The sequence below is a fragment of the Cyprinodon tularosa genome, unplaced genomic scaffold (genome assembly GCF_016077235.1).
Source record: "Cyprinodon tularosa strain WSP-4 unplaced genomic scaffold, ASM1607723v1 ctg335, whole genome shotgun sequence".
Classification (NCBI taxonomy): domain Eukaryota; kingdom Metazoa; phylum Chordata; class Actinopteri; order Cyprinodontiformes; family Cyprinodontidae; genus Cyprinodon; species Cyprinodon tularosa.
Window position 1 is genome coordinate 176,003 of NW_024039047.1, and position 22,573 is coordinate 198,575.

The 22,573-nt window shown below is 38.0% G+C and overlaps 1 protein-coding gene across 2 annotated transcripts; it reads right to left on the reverse strand.

The window, feature by feature from the left end:
• Window positions 1-267: 267 nt before the first annotated feature.
• ccdc93 (coiled-coil domain containing 93) lies at window positions 268-21,945 on the reverse strand. 2 transcript variants are annotated; one of them, XM_038294137.1, is made up of 23 exons: window positions 21,762-21,943; window positions 21,496-21,609; window positions 20,467-20,561; window positions 20,012-20,123; window positions 18,203-18,301; window positions 16,623-16,679; window positions 16,420-16,520; window positions 13,114-13,150; window positions 12,363-12,452; window positions 9,466-9,516; window positions 9,090-9,176; window positions 8,810-8,926; window positions 7,993-8,055; window positions 6,455-6,528; window positions 6,051-6,132; window positions 5,906-5,980; window positions 5,732-5,803; window positions 2,605-2,713; window positions 2,438-2,520; window positions 2,276-2,313; window positions 2,059-2,143; window positions 1,872-1,985; window positions 268-1,492 (listed from the first exon to the last, which is right to left on the reverse strand). In XM_038294137.1, the coding sequence occupies exons 1-23, from the start codon at window positions 21,840-21,842 to the stop codon at window positions 1,436-1,438; spliced, it is 1,893 nt and encodes a 630-aa protein (XP_038150065.1). In that variant the 5' UTR covers window positions 21,843-21,943; the 3' UTR covers window positions 268-1,435. The 2 variants fall into 2 exon arrangements, with proteins under 2 accessions (XP_038150065.1, XP_038150066.1); XM_038294138.1 differs by having other exon boundaries at window positions 1,436-1,492; window positions 13,114-13,135; window positions 21,762-21,945.
• Between the last annotated feature and the right edge of the window lie 628 nt (window positions 21,946-22,573).

Here is a 22,573-nt window from a genome sequence, read left to right on the forward strand (position 1 = left end):
TCTGAAATGGCAGAGTTGAATTGCACCTCTTGTGCTCTAAACACATTGTAATGGATCATTATATTAAAAGAATGTATGGTTTGACTGAAACCTTGAACTGAAATCCATAGAGAAAAAAGGCAAATGCAGAGGAGCTTCCATGCTATTTAGGAACTACATGCATTTTTAGTTACAAAGGGAACATTTTTACTGTGTTTCCTTGTGTAGGCAAGATTATTCATTCTCTACTTACAGTACGTGAAGTAATATTTCCTCCAAAACTTTATAATTCAGAGCTACAGGTGAAAAGTCATAGTTCTACAGAGAGGATTTATGTAGAGGAAAAAAAGTAAGTTTTTTTTTTTTTCTAAAAGTCATACACAGATTGTGAATCAACCAAACGCTCATGAATCAGGAGGAGTGAGGATCTCTAGAAAGGTTTTTGACATAAAGCCAGACGTTTCTTTCACCCTAGTGTCCTCCTTGGTGCATATAGTTATATTACGATTAATTAACTCACTGTCCACAATCGGAATTGTAATTTTGTTACAGTATTTAAGCTCAAATCTACCTGAAAACTGTTTACCATTTTACTTGTCTGATATTATGCTAAATTATATAAAATTAACTTAGCAAAATATGGTATTTCTTTTATACAGTCCTTAATAACTAAGATAGACAAAAGCAAAAAAGATGAAGGTCTAGAAACAAACCACTCAAGTTAACATGTTCTTCTCCATAGAAAATATCTAATATAGGTGTAGAAAGACTTTAATGGCTTACATGCTCAGTAAAGAAGGACAAACTGTAAAATGCTTTCATGATTTTGACTGGAACAATGTTGGTCGTTTCTTGGATAAACAGTAGTAAAGCAGAAAAAGGTTATCAAAAAATAAACATTTATATTATTAATGTTGATCAGATTTTTGGAAAGCTTGCAACATAAATAAAATAAAAACATGTTAATAAGATCTCAGCATTTGACTTACATGTACTGAAAATAACTTGTGTAAGCATAAATTAGAGATTAATGATATTATGAACACACCAAATGCCATCATCTCTCTATTTCAACAAATTTTAACAACATAGACCAAAATACAAACCATTTTCATTTAATTTAAATACCTTTTCTACATGAAACTACTAGAGGTGTAGTCTGTATATTTTATTGAAAGGATTAATAAGGGATATTTTAAGCAGCAGATACAATGGAGGTCATCTAGGCAGATATTGACCAATCATATCCACATATTTCTATTCCTATAGCTCCAACCTTATAAAAAGTTCAAAAACTAAATGAACCAGATCTCTATGAAGTGATCTAACAGGCCCCTGTTGAGGCTGAGGTTGGAGCTGTGTCTTTGTCCAAAATAACCCTGATAACGATCCCACGTGTATTCAGTTCCTGTTCAGGCTGGCTAAACAGAATCCAGAGCCAGGAGGTAGAGGTGAGTTAGGAGGCTCCTTTAGCCCTCAGCTTAGACAGCAGCATCTCATTTTTGCGGCACTCCTGGTAATAGAAAAAAATATTTAATCATACTGAAAGCTTTATTAGAAAAATAGACCAACAAAACGACTTGACAAGTGCATTCTTTTAATTTGTTTCACCTGCAGAAATACCTAAATCTTTAAGCCTTATTAAACATTCTGTAATTTATCGAGAAAGTCTCAACTACATTTCCCGTTATTCACATTCATTTTAGGAATAAATACATTAAAAAGCAGCAAGTTCTTTGGAGGACTTTGGTTTGGTAGTAATTGGCTTAAGCTAGAGGCTTGAGCTACATTGAGTAAATCTGTGCTATTCTAGCAATGCCTCTCTGCTGGATTCAAATGTTCTCTCTCATGGTTAATGTGAGATTTACTTTAATTTAAAAAAAGCCTCTTACCTCTTTAAAATCTTTGACAGTTTTAAAGTAAAGTCTCTGCTTGTCGAGCAGCTCCAGGTACTCATCATTCAACTGATCTCTTCTCATTTTGTTTTCCTGCTTCTTTTTTTCCATCTGAAAATGAAGACAGGCAAACTGAAGATAATGTGTTGAGAAACCTGCCACGCAGTTACAGCAACAATTTTACCTTCATGCGACTCTGTTTGATACCCTCCACTATCTGCTCCATCTGTCTAAGAAACTGGTCTTTGGCTGCGGCAGATGACATAGCTCTGGAACATGGAAAAGCTGCTAAGAACTCATTTGCAACAGAAAACCAGAAACATAATGGCTACAGTGATGAGAAAACACAGCTCCATACTAAGACTGTACATTATCATTTTGTTTACAGACATGTTACTTACTGTTGAAAGTTGTCATGGATTGAATTCAGCAGATTAACCTAAACAAATAAAATTCTTCTTCGTCAAGATTGTTTGGAACATGTTCATTTATTGCTACAACTAAAACATTCAGATTTGTAGATTTGTAGAGTTATAATTTTGGTGACTGCTGTGATTACCTACCTCCTTCTCAAGATAGACCTTTTTATCATCTAAGGTGTTATACAGTGTGAAGAACTGCTTGGTCTCCTTGTGTGTAGCAGAAACTGGAGGAAAAGATTTAGGAAGGGTATTTAAAGACATAAAGAAACCCCACCTGAAGCTATATCAGATGTAGAAGAGAATTCCACCTTGGCTGTAGAGTTCAATAAATCTTTTTTGGTACTGTGTCAGCTCAGCCCGGCTAGGCACCTCATCAATCTTCCTCTGCAGGATTGCAATCTCGCGGTTCCTGCGAGCCTGAGCAAAGCAAGACGCAGTTAGATAGTTTTATTAACAATAAACATACCCATGGAGACATTCCTAGGTTCTCTATCTAGATTACTGAACACTCAACCTTCATGTAGGAAAAATTGATTGGTCAGAGTCCATTTTAAAAGTTTTTAGTTTTCATCTGAACTTGTGAAGAAAGGGTATCATTCCATGAATACTTTTTTTCGTTCTGGGCACAGCAAACATATTCTTAAACAATGCAACTGTGTTGTATATGTCTAATAGCAGAGCATCTATGCAGATTTGAAGTAGCAATCAAAATGCAGATTTAATTATTCTGAATTGATGAAACAAAGTAAAACAGACATTAATTTTAAAAATGTACATACTTTTAAAATTTACATTTTCTAAATGGTTATTCTGTTCTTGAAAATATCAAAATATCAGCTTATAAACAGCTTTGTTTCAACATCTATACCTTGCTGGCTTGTCAAATATGGACACCATATCCTGAATAAATGCCTATCTTCAAAGCAGTGTTTTTTTTGTTTTTTTTTATCCAAGATTTCCCAGTTTTACTTTCTCCGTTTTGAAATTCTAACTAGATGGATCTTTTCAGACAAAAGTCTTTCTTGCCAAAGATTTGAATTCTGCAAAGCTTCTAAAGGAGAAGTTCTATTATATTTTGAGTTTTTGTCAAAGCACGAAGTTCTAGTTTAGCAGAGTTTTACCTCTGTTTGGACAAGATGAAATGTGTTGTGAATGTGTATGGGAAAAGAGGAAGAGCACTGCAGGCTGCCACTGCAATTACACATGTATTTTGTAAGTAATTCAATTTCTGTTGATAAAATAACAAATATTGATGTTAATATTAACAGAGCATCTTACCTTTTTAGCAAAAGGAGTGGAAAAACTAGCAAAACTATGTGCTGGGCCATAAACTATAATAATTTTGGACACTGAGGAACAAAGTCCTTGTTTTATCTTAACCATATTCACTGAGGTAAAGGATGCAGATTTTTGTTCCACAATTGAATGTGAGGACTCTCTTCTTCAATTACCCCCTCTCTCTCCAAGACCCCCACAGTGCCTTGAGGACAAAACAATAGCCTGGAACGTTCAGATTGGAAGAGCTAACAAGATGCACCGCATGGTAAGCTATAGTCCCATTTATAATACCCTTGAAAAACCGATCCATGCCGAGACCGGTCTGAGCTCGGATCAGTTAACCAGGCTGAGCTCGGTTTTGACGACCGTTTACACATCACTCTATCTCGGTTCCTCGACTCCTCGCCTTCTAGTGACGATCTGCGTTATTACTGCCAGTATAAAAGGAGGAAATCAAGCAGTTGGTGGCTGTAATGTACCAAAAGTTGTTTGCCAACCGCCATAAAACACAAGAAGAAGACGAAGAAGGGGGGAATCAAGCAAATCAAAATGGCGGCGCCTGTCACATTCAGAAAGTTATGCTTGATTATTATTGCTGTACTTCGGTGTTATTATTTTAAATGCCTTTATTTAAAATGCTGCGTGAAGAAGATTTTGATTGTTGTTTATAGTTGAAGAAGCAGTTCTTCTTCTTTTGTTTCCGGAGGGGCATTACCGCCAACTACTGGAATGGAGTGTGAATCGCGATGTGCAGCCAGACGGAGATTACATGTTCTGCTCATGCGTTCTTGTTATCAGAGAACCGAGCCAGGGAAAAACCGAGCAGAGCCCACCTCCGGAACTGGTCTGCAGGTATCTCGGTCTGGTTGTGTTTAGCTTGGTTCAGTTCAGTTTGCTTTCCATTTACACACAATAAGTTATCTCAGTTACTGAGCTTGCACCGGTCTCGGCACGTTTTTTCAAGGGTAGTGTAAATGGGGTATATGCTAACATGTATGAGCTGTTGTTTATACAGCTGTTGTTTATTTCACTAAAGTCCGGCATACACTGTATGAGTTTTTGCCCTTTTCGAGACGATTTTTCAAGTTGTGCGAGAATTTTTTCGATCGGGTCGAGTTTCGGCCTCATTGCGCGCCCTGCGTTGTGTAGTGTAAAGGGGCCTCTCACGACCACCTCCTGATCAGGAATTGTAAGGTCGGGAGAAAATGAAATGTTTGAAATTCAGTCAGCCATTGTGAGATGTCCATAGAAAATCCTGCTGTTGAAGCAGAGCCACAAGCATCTATGACCCGATTTACCAGAACCTCATGTAATAAGCATGTGCAAACAAGGGAGTTCTTCTTCCAGATTGACGTGTTCGACTAGCGCCATCTCTCGGTGCATGAGTCCGACCTGTGGCTTTTGGATGTGCAGTGTGAGCAGGTAGATCGCATCAGAGCGTTGGGCTGCACAGTGCGAGAACATACATCGTGAGCTGTGAACTTTTAAACCCTGCGGTTTCGTCGTACAGTGTGAGCTGTAGCTGCACACAACGATTGGAAATATCGCACAGTGTATGCCTGGCTTAAGGGTTTAAACAATAATATAAATTTAACGTGCATGTGTTTACTATTATGCTCATTACATTTTGATTACCAAATTAATTTAATCTGAATCTTTATGCCTGCTAGCTGCTAGCTCACTCAAAGAAGGTCAATAATCAATTGACTAAAGATAATTGATTTCTGATTAAGCAAATAATTTAATATAACATTATTCGGTCATATAATGTTTTATTCACCCCTTGAATTTCTATTATGAATTGTTTGAAAACATTCAAATTGCTCTATATGAGTTAAAAGCTAATATTCATGACAAATACAAAATCGATGCTAAACTTTGATATCATTGTACTTTCCCATTGTTTACGGTTTTCAACCATTTTATTTTTATTCTTTTTTATATAGCAGCTAAGTTTAGCTGATTTTCAGTCTAGTGTGTTCTTTTCAGGGCTATTGCTGTTAAGCGATTGTCATTTTCTTTTTTTCCAGCAAGCTGGATGGAAATTCCTACAAGGACAATAATGCAGTGATGGTGTGAATTAAGAGAATGTTGCTGACACTAGTTGCTGCTGGCAATCTAATGCTGATGTCTACGTAATGCTGTAGTGCAGGTTACCATAAGCAGTCGGATCTTCTGCAGTTTCTCTCGGTCTGAGTTGTACTGATGGTCTATTAACTTGCTTCTCTCCTGGGGACAGAAAAAAAAAGAATTTATAATTATGGATGGGCATGTTTCTGGAAACAACCATACTAATAAAGACGTTAAATATCAGAGCTGTGGATGATTAACCTGCTCCTCCTCTGTGTCCTGTCCTGAAGTTGACTTCAGCTCTTCAATATTCTGCTGCAGACGGGACATCTCTTCCTGTTGACAAAATGAGCTTAATAAAATGAACTGAAAATGTTCTACTGAGGGAAAATGTTCATGTCCTCACCCTGCAGTGTGTGCGGAACTGCAGCTCCTGCTGCCTTAGATTCTCATTCATCATCACCAAAGCCCTGAGGTTCTCTAGCAGGCTGCCGAAGAGACAAAAACATTGCACCAGTCAGAGCTCCTGTGCTTCCTGCAACTGACTGAAGCCCAATTCTCACTTTCCTGTGGATAAAACACTACACTCACAACTGAGAGCTGCTGCCAGCAGCAGCACTTTCAACAGTTTTGTATTTGGCAATTCCCTGCTTCAGCTCCCCTTTAACTGTAGGCCAGGAGGGGAGCACATTACACAAGAGTAATCTGGGTCATTTTTAGGATCCAAGCAGATCCAAACTCGGCCACAATCTCAGGTGTCTTCATGGTGACAAGAAATCTACATGAAGTAATGAAATCAAGATGGCTCACCCACTGTCCGCTTGTTTCTCCATCTCTTCTAATGACTTCATCTCCCTCTCCAGTTTTAATGAGTGTTCTTTAGCCTAAGAACAGACAGAAAGACACTTTTAGCTTTACGCTATTAAAGACATTAAGCAGGAAAAATAATATATTCAGCAAAGACTAAGGTTGTGTCTGAATGTCCGCCCTAATCTCTATATAGGGCAATACATAGTGGCCAGGCCATTTTAGATGAGTTTCCAAATGCTTATTGGATGGACATTTTGAGTCCACTACTTAGTGGACTCAAAATGTCCCACAATGCACCTTTAAAAGAAGTGATCATCCATGGTCACTAGACGAGCAGATATATCCCAGAATTCTTTGTGGGGAGAGCTTTCCTCGCAAAAAATCATGGGATTTCATGATGAGCAGAAAAATATAGATGGCTCAGGCACCTTGCGGTTTGGGGCGATTAAGGAAATTTGGGACCCTAGGCAAAAAACAAACATGGGGCCCTCTGAATTGAGAAGACAACACATAAAACAGGACCATTATACAGAAATTGAATTAAAAATGGACATACATTATTTGTTCTACGTTTTGATCCTCTTCTTGTTTTTTCCTCTCTATGTTTTGTACTCAGCTAACTTTTTATGCTGTCTCTAAAGGAATTAAAGATTTTTTCCAAGCACAAAGCTCACTTAACTGATTGCTCCTTCCTGTGTTTCCAAAAAGGTGACCGCAAAATTAAATAACACAGTCCTCCTTTCTTTGTAGACAAGCCATGATCTGCTTATCTGTTCTCCATTTTTCATTTTAATGAAGTAATAGCTGCATGAATCATGACAGCAGACAAGAAAGAGCAGAGCAGGAAGCGGGGTTACAAATCTACTTGCTCTGTTCAGTGCTTTCTTATGTTGTTGCCAAAGTCTCCTGTAGCAGAAAACAGTCACTAGATTTGGCAGGAGGTGTTTTTTTGAAATAAAATGCTAGAGGGGTCTGAGAAGTCTCTAAATAAAGCGACAAAATTGTTAAGTTGGCCACACTGCTCTTCACACTGTTTTCAAATGGTTTGCTGCTTTCTGTTTGGACCTTTCTGAACATGTGTAGCAAAAATAATAAAAATATAATGTGCACAAATAAGGAATAGTTGTATTAACCATACCTGTGCACAGAGTTTTATGTGGCCCCAAGGAACTTTGGGCCCTAGGTAACTGGCTAGTATTGTCTAATGGTTGGGTAACCAATGGGGAGCGAAAAGTAGTGATCATCTGTCCGGATGTTTTAAAAACTGCAACTTTCTATTTAAATCTAGTTTAGTCCTTTGTGTTATGTGGAGGAAGGAACTTTGTAGTGGCTTATAAATCTGACAAGCATATTTCTAAGGTGTTTTCGTGCATTAGTCCTTAGAAAATGTATCAGATATTAAACGTCTCCCATGTGTGAATGAAGCCAAAACAGTAGAAAATAAATTTACAGATTTACATCAATTCCCAGAGCTATATTGGCTAAACAACAACAACAAATCAAAAGATGGGGACAGTAAAATGGATGTATGCAGTTACCTCCATGAGACTCCTCTTTGCCTCTTCATTGTGGGCTATCACCTGAGCATGGTTGGCTTTCAGCTGTCAGGACACAAAACATGTCAGCGCAGGTTCTAATAGTGCTGGAGCCACAGCCACCATTACAGAAAGTCCATTGTAGAGGTAGACCGATGCATTGACCGCCCAATGTTTTTGATCAACCTTAAAATTAGTTTCTTCTATTGTATTCACCAACTCATTAGCTCAGAGTGGGGACGTATTTATAGAAAAGAAAATGCATGAATATCTGCTCACTCCATTTGCTATGCAAGTTTTAAAAAAAGGTTTCCCAATTGTAAAATATGACACTTTTGTTATTGTAACATTTTTTAAATCACAAAAAAGAAGTAAGAAAAAGCAATATCTGCTTCAGTAATCAACCACCAAAAACAATAACTGGGGATCAGTTTACTGATGTCCAAAGAATCACTATTGGCCTTTAGAAAAAACTGTATCAATTCAAATCTAGTCCATAGTTAAGGACAGAACTGTTTAAACTTGTAAAGAAAAACAAATGCAATTTTAAAACCATATTAGCAGGTAGGCTCAGCAATCCATAGGCTTTCCAAAAATGAAGACATACAATAATGAGAGTAGCTACATTAAAATCTACAGCAGTGCAAGCAGACATGCTGATGGGGAGTAGGTTATTTGGTGAACGATGCTGTAAACATCTGTTCCTGCTACTAAAACATATTTCTTTTCTCAGCTATTTATTTTAAATCAGACGGAGAAACAGATGGGTAAGATTTGTGATGGAGTGATATGGAAGAGTAACCAAAAGTAATATGCTGACCTCTTCCAGCTGCTCAATCTTTTGTTGGATCTGTTTGTTCAATGAGGCAACGGCCCGGCGGTGCTGCTGCAATGGACCATATCGCTCTGAGCGCTCCTCTAAAGAAAGCTCCAACTGCTGCAAGGTGATGGACAAATAATTACCAGACAATGTCCACAGCTCAACCAGCACCTGGCCATTAGCTAAATTCTTGTTTTTAATCCATAAACATTTGCAAGGGTTATCTTTTCTAGTAGAACCAGAATACTGGCTGTGTGTAAGATGCATTATCAGCACTGACCTTTTCAGCATACTCAGAAGCAATCAGCTTGATCTCCTTGGACTGGAGCTCAACTATCTGACCCACAGCACTTGCAGTCAGCTTCCCCTGCACCAAAAACAAACTATTCACATCGAAGTTGCACATCCAAACCGTCTTCATTATCACTAAAGTTAAACTGAAACCAACGACTGGGCAAATATCCTTTGTGATAGAGTAAAGAAATAAAATGGCCACCTAACAAAGTGCTAATGTATATACACTAAATTAAACATAATACACAGAATCTGAAGTAAAGGACTTCTTAAATCGTCAGGTGGGCGAATTAAAAAAAAAAAAAAAAATAATTCTAAAACTTTTTTGTAAAGTGTTTATTAGAAAATGTGAGTCTGCTTACCTCTCCAGTTGCCATGGCAGCCATACTGGTCATCAGGTTTTTAATCCGCATCTAAGCAAGAATATCAAACCATATTTTGTATGATATACTTAAACAGTATCCATTATTTTTTTGTATTAAACAGAAGCCAGTTTGGCAAACAAGGTAGTAATAAGATGTCATAAAACTTATTCTTTAGATTGGGCACATAAATTGGTAGATTTCAAGCATTTGTTATGATTGTTGATCAGGGCTTCAGTGTTCTGCTGAGACACAAGGATTCAGATAACGGACTGGACTCATTCAGCTAGAGGTCCAAAGCCCTTTAATTATAATAATTTAAAGTAGAGATGCAAAAAATCCACACCGTTTTAAGCGAGAGCTTCCCACTGTCATCTGCTATTTTTGGTCCACAGCGTTTCTCTAAATACACCGGTACCTTCTCAACTATCAACTATCGTATGTGACAGTGCTTTACTCAAAATGGCATCACTGCAGACTGCCCAGAACCAAATTTAAATACAATATGGAGATTATTGTTTCATGAAAGGAAAGCAATAACAGAGCCAACACTGCAGATGACCTGAAGTGGACTCATAGAACTGGTCCCTCTAAACACCCTAAGGCAAGTTATACACGCGCTTCGGGTTGTCGCGCCCATAGATGCGCTGTATACTTTTATCGTTCGACGTGGACGTAGGTGCAGTACTCGTAAAAACCACAGAGGGGCAGGGATGATCATAACGAGCAGAAATGCAGGAAGAAAAAAAAAGAAAGATAAGAGGAAAAACAGTATCTTACAAAATGGCAGAGGGCAGTTTTGTTTTGTTATGATTATTGAATAATAATAGGTTTGTTACACAGATATATATGGTGGAATTAAACATTTGCCTGCTGCACAAAGAGATTTGATACTGGGCAAACCAGACCCCCTGTGAATCCCAGACAGATCCTTTTTAAAAAAAAAATAAATAAATAAAAAACATAGGCCTGCATAAAAAAGGCTTGCTAAATAAATGCTGAATGCATTGTATACAACGGGTAGTTGTTTCAGACTTTATCCAGAGTAGCTTTGCCTCGTCTGTTCCTGTTTGGCTGTGACGCCATCCTGGAAAGAAACATCAGCTGTGCTGCTTCCATCAACACCCTTGTTTATAGATGCTGGAGATCGACCTGTTTTCCAGTGTGGTCCCGTTTCTCTGACCATGACTGAGTGGATGTGCTCTCTTCGTCCTCTGGCATGGGAGCTGGCTCGGAGCTCGTCTGCCTGGCTGTGTGTTTCCTGGACGGGGCCACCTTTTAAAGCTCCTTCTTGTATCTCTGCTTCTGTCTCCTTGAACCCCAGTCGGCCTCAGCAGATGGCAGCTCACACTGAGCTGCCATCTGCTGCTCCAAATGGTTCTGCTGGAGGTTTCTTCCTGTTAAAAGGGAGTGTTTCCTCTCCACTGTCGCTACAAGCATGCTTAGTGTGAGGGATTGTACTTGAGTCAATGAGACAATGCAATCAACTGGTTTTCCTTAGATAGAAAACTTTGTATCAATTTGACTGTATGATCTGGTTGAACTGTAAAGTGCCTTGAGATGACATGCGTTGTGAATTAGGGGTGGGTATTGCCAAAGGAGTCACAATTCGATTCGAATCACGATTCACAGGCCACGATGCGATTCTATCACGATGCATCACGATACTTGAATTATTGCGATGCATTGCAATATTTTCTCCTCCATGTTTTGTTTTTGAATGACACGGCGCAGTAGAAATGCTTGTGACACAAGGCAGTGTGCATCAACACATCAGCAGCGACATCTACTGGACTGAAAGTTGTATTACACTTGTTTTTGGCTGATGTTCGCCAACCATTCATGCAATTTTATTTACTCATTTTTTTAAATTAATAATCGATACTTGGCGTTAAGAATCGATGCAGTAGATAATGAAAATTAGAATCACGATGCATCATCATGACGATTATTTTGCACACCCCTATTGTGAATATGGCGCTATATAAATAAACTGAATTGAATTTTGTATTTTATTGTGTTTTATGACTAAGACTTTGACAGATTTGTCATTTTGTATACACAAGTGTAAAATAAAAAAAAAATTGTTAAGAACAGCTCTCTAAACTATTTAATTTTTTTTTTAAAGTGCAGCCTTGAAAAACAGTAAAAAAAAAAAATATATAAAAGTAAATAAAAGTTTTTAATGGACTCTGAAAACAGCATATACAGGGGCAAACTTATTTGCCAAGCTTTTGGTAAAAACCAGGATTTTTAGTTTCTACCACTGAATAAACAGTAACAACACTGGTTGAATCACACTGTTCCACTGGAAACTTCTGCACCGTTTGATGTCAGTAAAGGCAAACTTGTTCGCGGATGACAACTTTATATCTTTCCATTTGGTGGAACGAAGCCAGTACGTGCAGTCTGTGCCAAGGTACAAAACTTGGAGGTGCACAACTTAGCAAAGAGTCTGCATTTCGCGCTCCAAGCTCAGTGGCCAGGAATGGCAGATTGCGTCATTTTTGGTGTGCGCACCCTTGTATGACGTTGCTAGTATTAAACCAAACTTTAGCAGACCAACAGGCCTCCATGTCACCATTCAGTATTTCAGGCAAAAGGTGCCCCTATAAAGCGCTGGCTAAATTTACTGGACTGTATGAGGACGTTACTCTCTGGCCAACACCAGTCCACATCTTCTGTATAAAAAAACATAACTTACTTGGCCAATGTAAAATCTTCAATACATCAAACCAACCTAAAGTTTTCTGATAAAAAATATGCTGAAAATCAAATATCGTGAATTAAACAAATTCCTGTGTCTGAAGATTCACTTTTTAAATTGAAATGCTTAAGTAGATGATCTTTTTAATGATACTGATATACAGTACAGCTAGACTTGCATAAATGATCACCTCTTCGACTGCTTGCAGCTTTTCTTCCTCCATAGCCTCTGCAATCCCAGCAGGCTTCGTCTGAGACCCACAGACCTTCCCGTCATCTTCCTAATGATAGACAGGTAGGAACTTATCAAACAACATGGCCATAGATGAACATAGAACAATAATTAAATAAATGTGAGGCTACAGTTCTTTCTGTGAAGACTTAAGAAAAAAACACTCAAGAATTACATAAAGCAGCAATGGGGAAAAGAGCAAAAGTGCAGAGAAAATTGCACTTAAAATGGATGAAAGATGTCGAAGCAAATGTTATAATGAATTTGTTATGCAGCTTTTAACTCAAGTTTCTGCACTAGACTCTGCATTTACTAGTGTCCTTCCAAGTATGATTACAAAAATTTTGAAATGCAAGTAAAATGTGCTGTGAAAATCTGTTTTCAATGATGGAAACTTCCTGACGCCTACTGCTGAAAACCTTTCTCTTCCATTTCTCTGTATCCTACCGCAGTACTTAAACAATTCAAAAGTCATCTTCCTTATCAAAGCCAGCTGCTATTTTGAATACACAACAGGTAAATTATAAAGAATGTTTTCCATTACCAGGACTCCATTGTTCTGTGCAAACTATGCAGATGTATATATTGTAAAACACCTTAGTACCATAATGTATGAGCTGGAATTCCTAACATCTCAGACCTGCTCACACTACAAAGCTTTATTTAGGATATGTTTACTGAGACACCAGGTAACTAATCCTGACACTTACCTTGTTTTGTTTACTCGGCTTACTGAGGCCATAACGCCTGGTGATAAAATAACAAGACAAAAAAAGGTCATTTACTGTGGAAAACTATGTCATAATTATACCAATAACATATCCACACTAAACTGTTAAAAGGAAGAGGTTCCATCCACCATGCCTTTATGAATAAAACATATTCATATATATGTTTTATAAGTGAAGCACTTTTTCTGACCACAACACTCCACCACATAACACATATCCACAAAACAAGCGGCAATAATCGGGGGCGTGCACAGAAAGCTCACACAGTTCCTGTACTCACAGAATAGTGATGGACAGATGAAAGAGGAATTTGACCAACAATAAAAAGAGAAACGGTTGTTGTGAGATGGTTCAAAACAACAGCCACACAATGCATTTTAAAACAAACTAAGACAGCATATGATTATACCGAGTTAGATTAAGGTCAGATGGATTGGGGAAACCTGGAAGGTAAAGTTTTAATACTCTAGCAGATAGGTAACTTCTACAGTGTAGCTCTTTTTATATGCCCTTCAAAAAAACTCAAAAACTGTTATAAATCTAGAAAATGGAAAACAGATGATGGTCTTTTTTTTATACGTTATGAGCTGAATGTCAGCCAACCTGCTGACATTCTGACCATGTTGAATAGCTGCTGCTCAAGGCTTAGCCCACCCATGCCCATAAAATGGCACTTAGAAAGACATGTAGCAAAATGGAAAAGAGCGCATTAAGTGGATTGAAATGTTTATATGAAGAAAATAATTTGCTAAAATGAAGCTTTTCTTGCCAACAGCATGATACAGTTATGAATACAAGGTTTTTGTTGGCCTGTTTTAGAGTGGAGGGCCACTAAGTCCAAATTTGTCTCTGCTGCACTAAAATTCAGGTTGCTGCACTCAATATTTAGCAGCATATCACCCTTTGACTGATAACCAGGGTTGGCCAGGCAGTGGCCTGAGGGATGGCAAAAAATGAAAGGAAGCTAAACTAGTTTAGGGTCACTCTACATTAATCTCTGTACCAAGTAGAAATAAAGCTGAACAAGCTGTATTGTCTACAAAAGTAAAAGAGACTGACTTGATTTTCACGAAGCCCTTGCTATTAAATCTATACATATATGTGGTGATGGATTCATAAGGCGTTATGAAGCTTTTCTACACATTTGCAAACTGTATTGTAATTGACACTGTCACTGAATTCTGACACCTGCTGGGCATTTAAAATTCCTACAGGCATTTTCTTTGAAAGACTTAACTTGACACCGATTTGATGAGCTATAATATGATTTAAGCCAAATTTTGCTATAATTTATTATTAAATAGTTATAGTTTGAATTGAAAATATGTTTTATATTTTTTAAACGCAATCAATTAATGTGAACATACAAAAAGGACAATTTAAGTGAACATGTAAGTAAGGATTTTTATGGATTAGGATTTATTTATATACATTTTTTTTCCAACATAACTGATAAGGAATTTGTGAATTTGGGGAAAATGAGGAGAGGGAAAAAAAGGGAGAACCACAAAGTGAGCAATATGCAATTACTGAGAATCTCCAGCAAAATTAGTTGAAAGTAAGGCATCAATTTAGAACTCTTATTTTCTTTCCTATTGTTCTTTCATTATTTACCAGATACTATTTTTTTTTGCGGGTTTTAAAGAATATAATTTAAATTCTGACAGTTTGCCATTCCAAAGAGCAGCAGGGATAAAAACCCAAATTAGCAACCCCATGCCTATTTTCCCTACCAGGAAGGACAATTGTCATTTACCCCTACGAAGTTTGTGCCGCGCAAAGCCTGAAGTAGGTGTATGCCATATGAAATATTTCTAGGTAAAAGCCTGCTTCAAATCACCACTATTTTTAGATATTTTTATAAAAAATAACTAGTTATTACTTATTTTACACAGAAAAAACCTTTCCTATTGCTGGCAAAAGTATAAATATAACATTGCTTATTGAAGAGATCATGCTACTTCTAATATGTTAATTTTTATTTTATTCATCGTTGGAGAGCAAAATCTTAAATGGAAATCTGAAAAACAGGTTTATTAACCGTATACTTCTTGTAAATAATATTAGTCCTGAGCAGGGAACACGGGTTCGTGTATTAGGTTTAAACACCCTGCAGTGTCAGGGAAGTTAACAGGTGATGCTGGAACCTTTCTAACTTGTAGATGCATAACTTTGTATGTCATTGCAATGACAGACAGACATTTAATGTGTAACAATGGTATGGCCTTAACAATTCTAACTATTGCTGAACAGCAGGGAGATTTAGCTGAAACCTCATAATAACAAATTTTTGAACAGCAGAACATGGGCCTGATTTTTTGTCTTTCAATTAGGGCTAAAACAATCGGATCAATCGTGATTAATTAATTGATGAATTAATTATCAACTAATTTAGTAATCAACTAATCTTTAAATGGAGTATAGAGACTCTAAAACATGAGCAACCCACTTAAGAGCAGTAATTATGCCAAGACAAAAAATATTTAAATATTTTGCATTTAAAGCTACAGTGTGTAATAATTACAGGGATATACAGTCAGAAATGTAATATATTATACATAACTATGTTATTTATCATCATCTACGAGCTCAGCCTCTTAACCTTAATATTTGCGTTGCCTTAGAATTCGTTATTTATAATTACATAGGAGCGGGTCTCGCAGCCATGGAGGCAGACATCTTTGCGCTACGGCAGCGCAGAGCCAACAAACTAGCGATTGCGAGATCGCCAAAACGTCACAACGATGTAGAAAAAATAATGGGTATATTTATGATCTTAAGTCTACATGAAATCTATACCCTACACAGACTAATGAAATACTATCTGTAAAATTATCTATGTAAACAAACCTCATCACTTGAGAAGGTAGGTGATGCGGACGTCGTGGAAGACATTTTGTCCCGTAACGCTCGCCGTACTGTTGGGGGGGAGAAGCGGTGGGGGGGAGATGTTCATGTTGCTGCAGTCTGCAGGCTAGATGTCGCTAAAAGTTACACACTGTAGCTTTAAGACTAAAAATATATATATATTGTCTTTCAATATGCTCTATTCAGAACTCCTCAAGTGGAAAACTTTTAGTTTCACCTGGTTTCATTTCGTAAAAAGTCTTCTTTAAGGAATCTTTGGCTATCCGATTATGAATCAGAAAAATAATCGACAGATTAATAAATTTTTTAAAATAAAGTTGCAGCCTTATTTCAATAAATATTATGATTCACTTGTGCTTTGAAGGAAAAAAAGACAAGCCATAAGGTCAGACCCTGTTAGCTGAAGAGAAATATTACCTGCCATATTCAAGCAGAGTGGAGTGGACCCTGGATTCCTCATCCAGGAGGATCCCTGCCTCCCTCTGCCTTCGGTACTTTCTCTCAGGTTTGTACACCTCCTGCAAATAAATCATTAAAAGTTGGTTAAATAATTAACCTTTACTATTCCAGTGACAGCTCTAAAAATCTCACATATTGTTGATCACAGTGTAGCAGCTCACCAGTACATCCAGAACTGCTTTTACAGCTTTGTCTTTTCTCTGGAGAAATTCTTTATCCTGATCAGGGTGTAACAAAACACAAGAACACAAGAAACACCAGAAAATGTTCAGCTCAAGCACGAAGAATATAAAACAAAAATGGTAAAAGGAGAACACTTGCCTACTTCTACCTTATTTAGTAATGGATATTTTTTAATTAATACTGGAATACATAACTTCCTCATTTTAAAAAATCCTAAATTCAATTCAAGAGAATTTCATCTTTTGTACAACCAAATCTTTGAAACACAATTAACATTTGTCAAAAGAACAAACAGCCACTAAAACAGAGCAGCTGCCCACCCAGGCTAGAGCTGCTGACATCGGATTCTCCGGGTTACGTCACAGTATCAGAGGACAAAACTCTACAACAATGTATTCAGTAATCCAATTTAAACCTGAGGATGGCACCAACATGAAGGCTTAAAGCAAAAAAAACAAAACAGGAAAGCAACAAATGTGCAGGATAATGTTAAATTATTTCCAGGTCTTGTAGACAGCACAATGAGACAACCACGTTTACAGATTATTAAAGGAAAAGTCCGGTCACATTCAGAACACAAACTTGTGAAAGTACTTTAAGTATGAAATTATTACTTACAGTTCAATAAATGATGTGTTTTTAATTAAGAGTAATTTTCATTTGAATGTGCTTTACTGGAGGCATCCATGTTTGTCAAAGAACACTACTGCCACCTACCAGTTTGTGACGTCACAATGCGGTATCGGCTGTTGATCAAGTCCCAGTGCTGTATCTGGTGTTTGTCAAAACGCACTATTATCATGATGGCAATGACCAGTGAACTGTGCGAAGCAGAGAGTAACAGATAAATGACGAGTTTTTTCTCTGGCCAGAAGTTCGATGTCAAATCCTCCCTCTTCAAGTTGGCAATCCAACGAGGAACGCGTGGTGGATCATGAATCGGAAAGGTTAAATAACTAATTTTTTTTTTCACTTTTATCCAACGTATTACAACATCCAACTGCCATGCATGTGGGCATTGTCAGTTTAACTATAGCTCTCGCGAATTTTAATGGTGAAGTCCTCTAAAAATCTTCAATAATTGTTGTTGATTGCAGATGTGTCTAGTAGTTCCCATTGTTTTGCTCATAAAGCGGAGAGTCACTGCCGGAAGATCTCAGGAGTGAGATGTTACTATATTTGGGCAAAAATGTCCGCACCCAGTTTCAGTGATCGCAACTGAAATTATTTTGATTTTTTTTTACTAATTAATGCTAAAGTTATTAAATCACGGTGAACGTATTAGTTTTAGGTATAAATAACGACCCATTGGTTATTCCTTGTTGACCAGACTTTTCCTTTAAAAAAAAAAAAAAAAAAAAAAAAAGACTATTTTTGGATGAGTAGTTTTAAGACGTGTTTTAAACGTGCCCTAGAGGATCCTCATAGACTGTGAACTTGTGTGCAATTACTAGCCTTAATGCTGCCCATGATTCTAATAAGGTTGTGTTTAAGAATAATAATCAAACATCTATACATCTTAGTCTTGCAGAACCCAAACTGAAAATTAGTGTGTTACCTCAGGGAAGGTGTGGCTCTTCTTGAACTGAGAAATGGAAAATGCTCTCACATAATCTCCCATCTCTTCTCTGGTCTCTATGGCTCGCTTCACCAACCACTGAAACAACAGTATGACTGTATGACTACATACATACATACATACATTACATACATCACATACATACACACTAGGGGTGGAACGGTTCACAAAATCCACAGTTTGGTTCGGTTCACGGTTTCGTGGTCACGGTTTTCGGTTCGGTTCGGTATATGTTTATTGTTACACCGAAAAATTTATAAAAATTATAAAGATTAATGACATTTTTTTCTTAATGAAATTAATGAAAAAATCCCAAAAAATTAATGAATTGTAATTATTTTTAATGATTCGCGGAAACCCTGGATCATTTCCGCATATTTTGCTGCTCTGAATTTAATCATCTCGTGCATGCCCTCCACGATCTCCAAGGAACTCGGAGCGGAGCGGACGGGAGCCACAGTGGAGGCTGACCGCCTGCTTTGTGCAGGCGGTCTGGAGCGCAGTGGGGCAGAGCGCTGATGGAGTATGTGGGATTTCGGGGTTAGCATGACATGTCGGTCATGTTGCTGTTAGCATAAACAAAACGTGTTGCACAATGCTTGCACACTGTTGCACTTTTATCCACAACTTTCTTTCTGCCGTCATCGTAGGTCACTCTAAATGCAAAGTGGTCCCATACAGCAGACCTATAAAGTGCTGCTGGCGCGTCTTCCAACTCCTGTTCTTTCCCACTCGCCATACCCACACGATTCTCCACAACAACTGATTTTTTCTGCTACACCCGGCTAAGCTGCTTCGCGTCTTCTTCTTGTTTACTACTGGTGGTTGGCTTTGGTCGCAGTACCGCCACCTTCTGCTCTGGAGTGTAAACGCTTCGCCTATGAGAAAATGGAGCAGCCCACATCCTCAGGTCCCTTAGCTTGGTACAGTGGCCCCACCCGCCAGCGGCCAAAATCATTTTTACCTACAAATGGTCTAACCTCAATCAATGCCTCAGGTCCTACAACTGGCAGGCCAATCACAACACATAGATGTGTTTTGAATCTCTGGATGCAAAGCGGGCGGGGTTTTGGGGGCTGGACGACAAAGTTGCGAGACGCTGAAGAAAGCACAACAAAGAAGATGGCAACACCCATTGAAGTTCTCGTTTGACTCAGCTTTGGAATCAGTTTTGGAAGGATTAGACATGTGATTTTCGTTGAAATGTGAGCAGGAAGAGGCTCTAGACTCTATGCTCATTTATAAGAAGGACGGATTTGCCGTTTTACCGCAGGCTGTTTGCTCTATGCCCTAACCACTCCCCCAGCAGTTTTCTGTCGTGTTTACAGTCAGTGGCGCACATTGGTCAGAGCTTTGGCCAACAGGCACAGACATGGTTTGAAAAACAACGGGCTGTCCTCCAAAATCTTCATCGGGGCCAGACTAACTTACACATTTAATCTCACATTTAGTCTGGTTTATCAGGGTACAGGTCCCTCTCTCCTTCATACTTTACACATTTCTCTGTCCATCATTACAGGATTTAAACTACTGCATTATCTTTCCATTAGGAAATAAAATGCTAAATAAATTATCAGCTCAGTTTATTTATTTAGGTTATATGGGGAAACAAGCTAGCTACACACTGAATTAACCTTTGGCCTGACTCAATCCCCCCCGAGCCCCACAGGTTTGCAGGCAAGGGAAAGTCTTCATCAGTCAGCTCTACTTGTGATCAGTCAGCATAAAGCTCTGCACCATCTGATATGAAATGATGATGAAACTTTAAAACATAAAAAAAAAACTTACCTGGATCACTGGGAAAATATGAATAAAATCTAAGCCTTGTATCTGATGGGGTTCAAGGCGATGAGGACACTTCATTTTTGGCAAAACAGAAACTATTTTCTCTGTCAGGGCTCTGAATAAACAAAGAAAACAAAAACAAGCATGAACCATTTTAATGCATGCACAATTAACTGGCTGCCTAAAACACCTCAACAGCTCCATAAAAGAACCTGTTGTTTAACCTCATTTATGCCCCAAACTAAAAATCATTATGGACAAAATATTCTCCTGTGTGTGCATAACAAAAACAAAGACAATTCTGGTGCGTTGAAAAGAAATCTCCTTAGTAACCTGTAGCTAAAAATAAAAACTTTTAAATCTAGATAAAGGACTTCATACTTCACTGCTGTATTTAAACTGAGGGAGGAAGTCAACATGAAACTGATTTAAGAAAGTGCCGCCACCATATCACTTACATTTTCTGACCAATGGTGGAGTTCTCTTGGAATAGCAGATCTACGTCTATGTCGAAGTTACACGTGGTTATGCACCAGGTCATTCCACCAACAACCTGTGGAGTAAGAAAGGAAGAATGAACTCAGAGAGAACAACTTCATTAAATAAGAGGACACCTAAAAGTAGAGCCTATTAAAATCAAGAAATTACCCTTTAAAGTGCTGTGAGGGTTACAAAAGAAAGACACAGAAGGAATTTACAACCTTGGTTGAGGCATACATAATGAATTTTCCAAAGGCTTCATTTTATGCTGACAGTTCTTGGCTTTAGTTTATGGGGTGTGATAGGACAGAAATAAGTTTCATCTCATGATTAAAAATGTTTTACCCTCTTAGCAAACTTTTAGCCAGCCCAAAAATGATCTGAGTTCCTGTCCATGAGGTTCGTACAGGTCAAATAGTGAAAGGAGCCAGCAGAAATCTATTTTAATGCAATGCACAGCATGCTACAAAAAGTTAAGCAGATGTCCTGAAATCCTTGGTTACTGATTAAAGAATAGTTAGTAGAACAAAAATCTGTGCAGCCCTCAGTTTTGCAAAAACCCCTTAAGCCAAATGGGCCCAGTACCAGGATTACTTCTCTAATAAAATGTGACCAGAACTCTATAAATTATTGACTATAAAACGTTTCTTTTAGACTTTTTCCACAAAACTGGTTGGAGAAAACCATTTGGTCTTTTCAACACCTTAAAGAAGACAGACACTTTTTATCACGTGAGACTTTTAACAAACAATTAAAATATAGGCGTGCATCCATCCATTTTCTGTCAGGCTTTATCCCTGCTGGGGTCGCGAGGGGTGAGGGGAGAGGCGGGGTCCACCCTGGTCAATAGTCCATCGCAGGGCAACACAGAGACAAACAGGACAAACAACCGTTCACACATACTCACATCTAATGAGAATTTAAAGAAGCCAATTAACCTAACGGTCATGTTTTTGGACTGTGGGAGGAAGCCGGAGTACCCGGAGAGAGGGCGGTGAATACTGCACCTTATCAAACGGGGACAGGCCTTTGATGCGGGCCCGGAAGTATCCCGCAGCCAACAACAGTTCCAGGATTTCCGCCAGCTTCACGCTCTGCTCCTCATCCTCCCTGCTCTCCACCTTAAAAAAAACATTAATGAAGCAGATCAATTCAGAGCAACGGGAGTGAACGAGGAGAAGCCCTGGTTTAATTATCCTATCCTATGCTATTTTAACGCTGCACGTTTTGCTCTTGGCGAACAAGATGAAGCCTGTCAGATCCCTGGCCCTACCTGAATCAGCTGGCCTTCCTCATTGTACTGAACGCCAAGTTTGGACCCTGTTCTCACTCTGTGGAAGACAGACGCCGCCATTGTAAATAACGTACTGCTAATGACAATTCACGTCATATGATCAAAGAGGTTGGCTGCTTCCTCTTCTTCTCGTCTTCTCCTCCTTCTTCTTCTCTTACAATAACAGTGTGTAGCATAATGTTTGGAGTATTACTGCCACCTTCTGGAATGCCGTGTGATCTAGGATACTTACTTGCTTTTTGTAAACGATAGTTATTCTATCAATTTAGTCTTCTTAAAAAGAAAATTAACACCCTTATTGCGTGTCTTAAAAAAAAAAACATAGAGACTTTCAACAAAAGGTGCATAACTATGAACATGGAAAAAGATGTTCCATTATCTTTTTTTATTAAAAAAAAAAACAAAAAACAATCATCACTATTTCCTCGTAAGCATATTTTTCCAATTTGAAGGAATCTGTTATCCGTTTATTTCATCCTATATGATCAAAGTATAAATTTAGACACTATTTAAAATTTTCATTTTGAAATATACTACGTTTTTGGACAATTTTTTTCTTTCCACGTTAGAATAAAAACTACATTCTTAGAATATTATTGCACTCTAGTAAGATCATATAAGACATAAAAAAAATTTGTTATATTGTTTGATCGATTAAGTTTTCACCTTATATTCGTGTTTGCATTATAACATCATGGAGGTTGATGACATTGTAGATTAGGGATCAGAATCAGAATGAAATTTATTGCCGAGTAGGTTTGCACTTACAAGGAATTTGACTTGTGTGACTT

What these genes read in the sequence shown, in the direction of transcription:
- ccdc93 (XM_038294137.1), bottom strand. Translation starts at nt 21,842, where the DNA reads ATGGCGGCGTCTGTCTTCCACAGAGTGAGAACAGGGTCCAAACTTGGC. An exon ending in AGCCGAGTAAACAAAACAAG is followed by an intron (nt 12,453 to 13,113) that starts GTAAGTGTCAGG and finishes GTCTATCATTAG; the next exon opens with GAAGATGACGGGAAGGTCTG. An exon ending in TATTGAACTCTACAGCCAAG is followed by an intron (nt 2,521 to 2,604) that starts GTGGAATTCTCT and finishes CTTTTCCTCCAG; the next exon opens with TTTCTGCTACACACAAGGAG.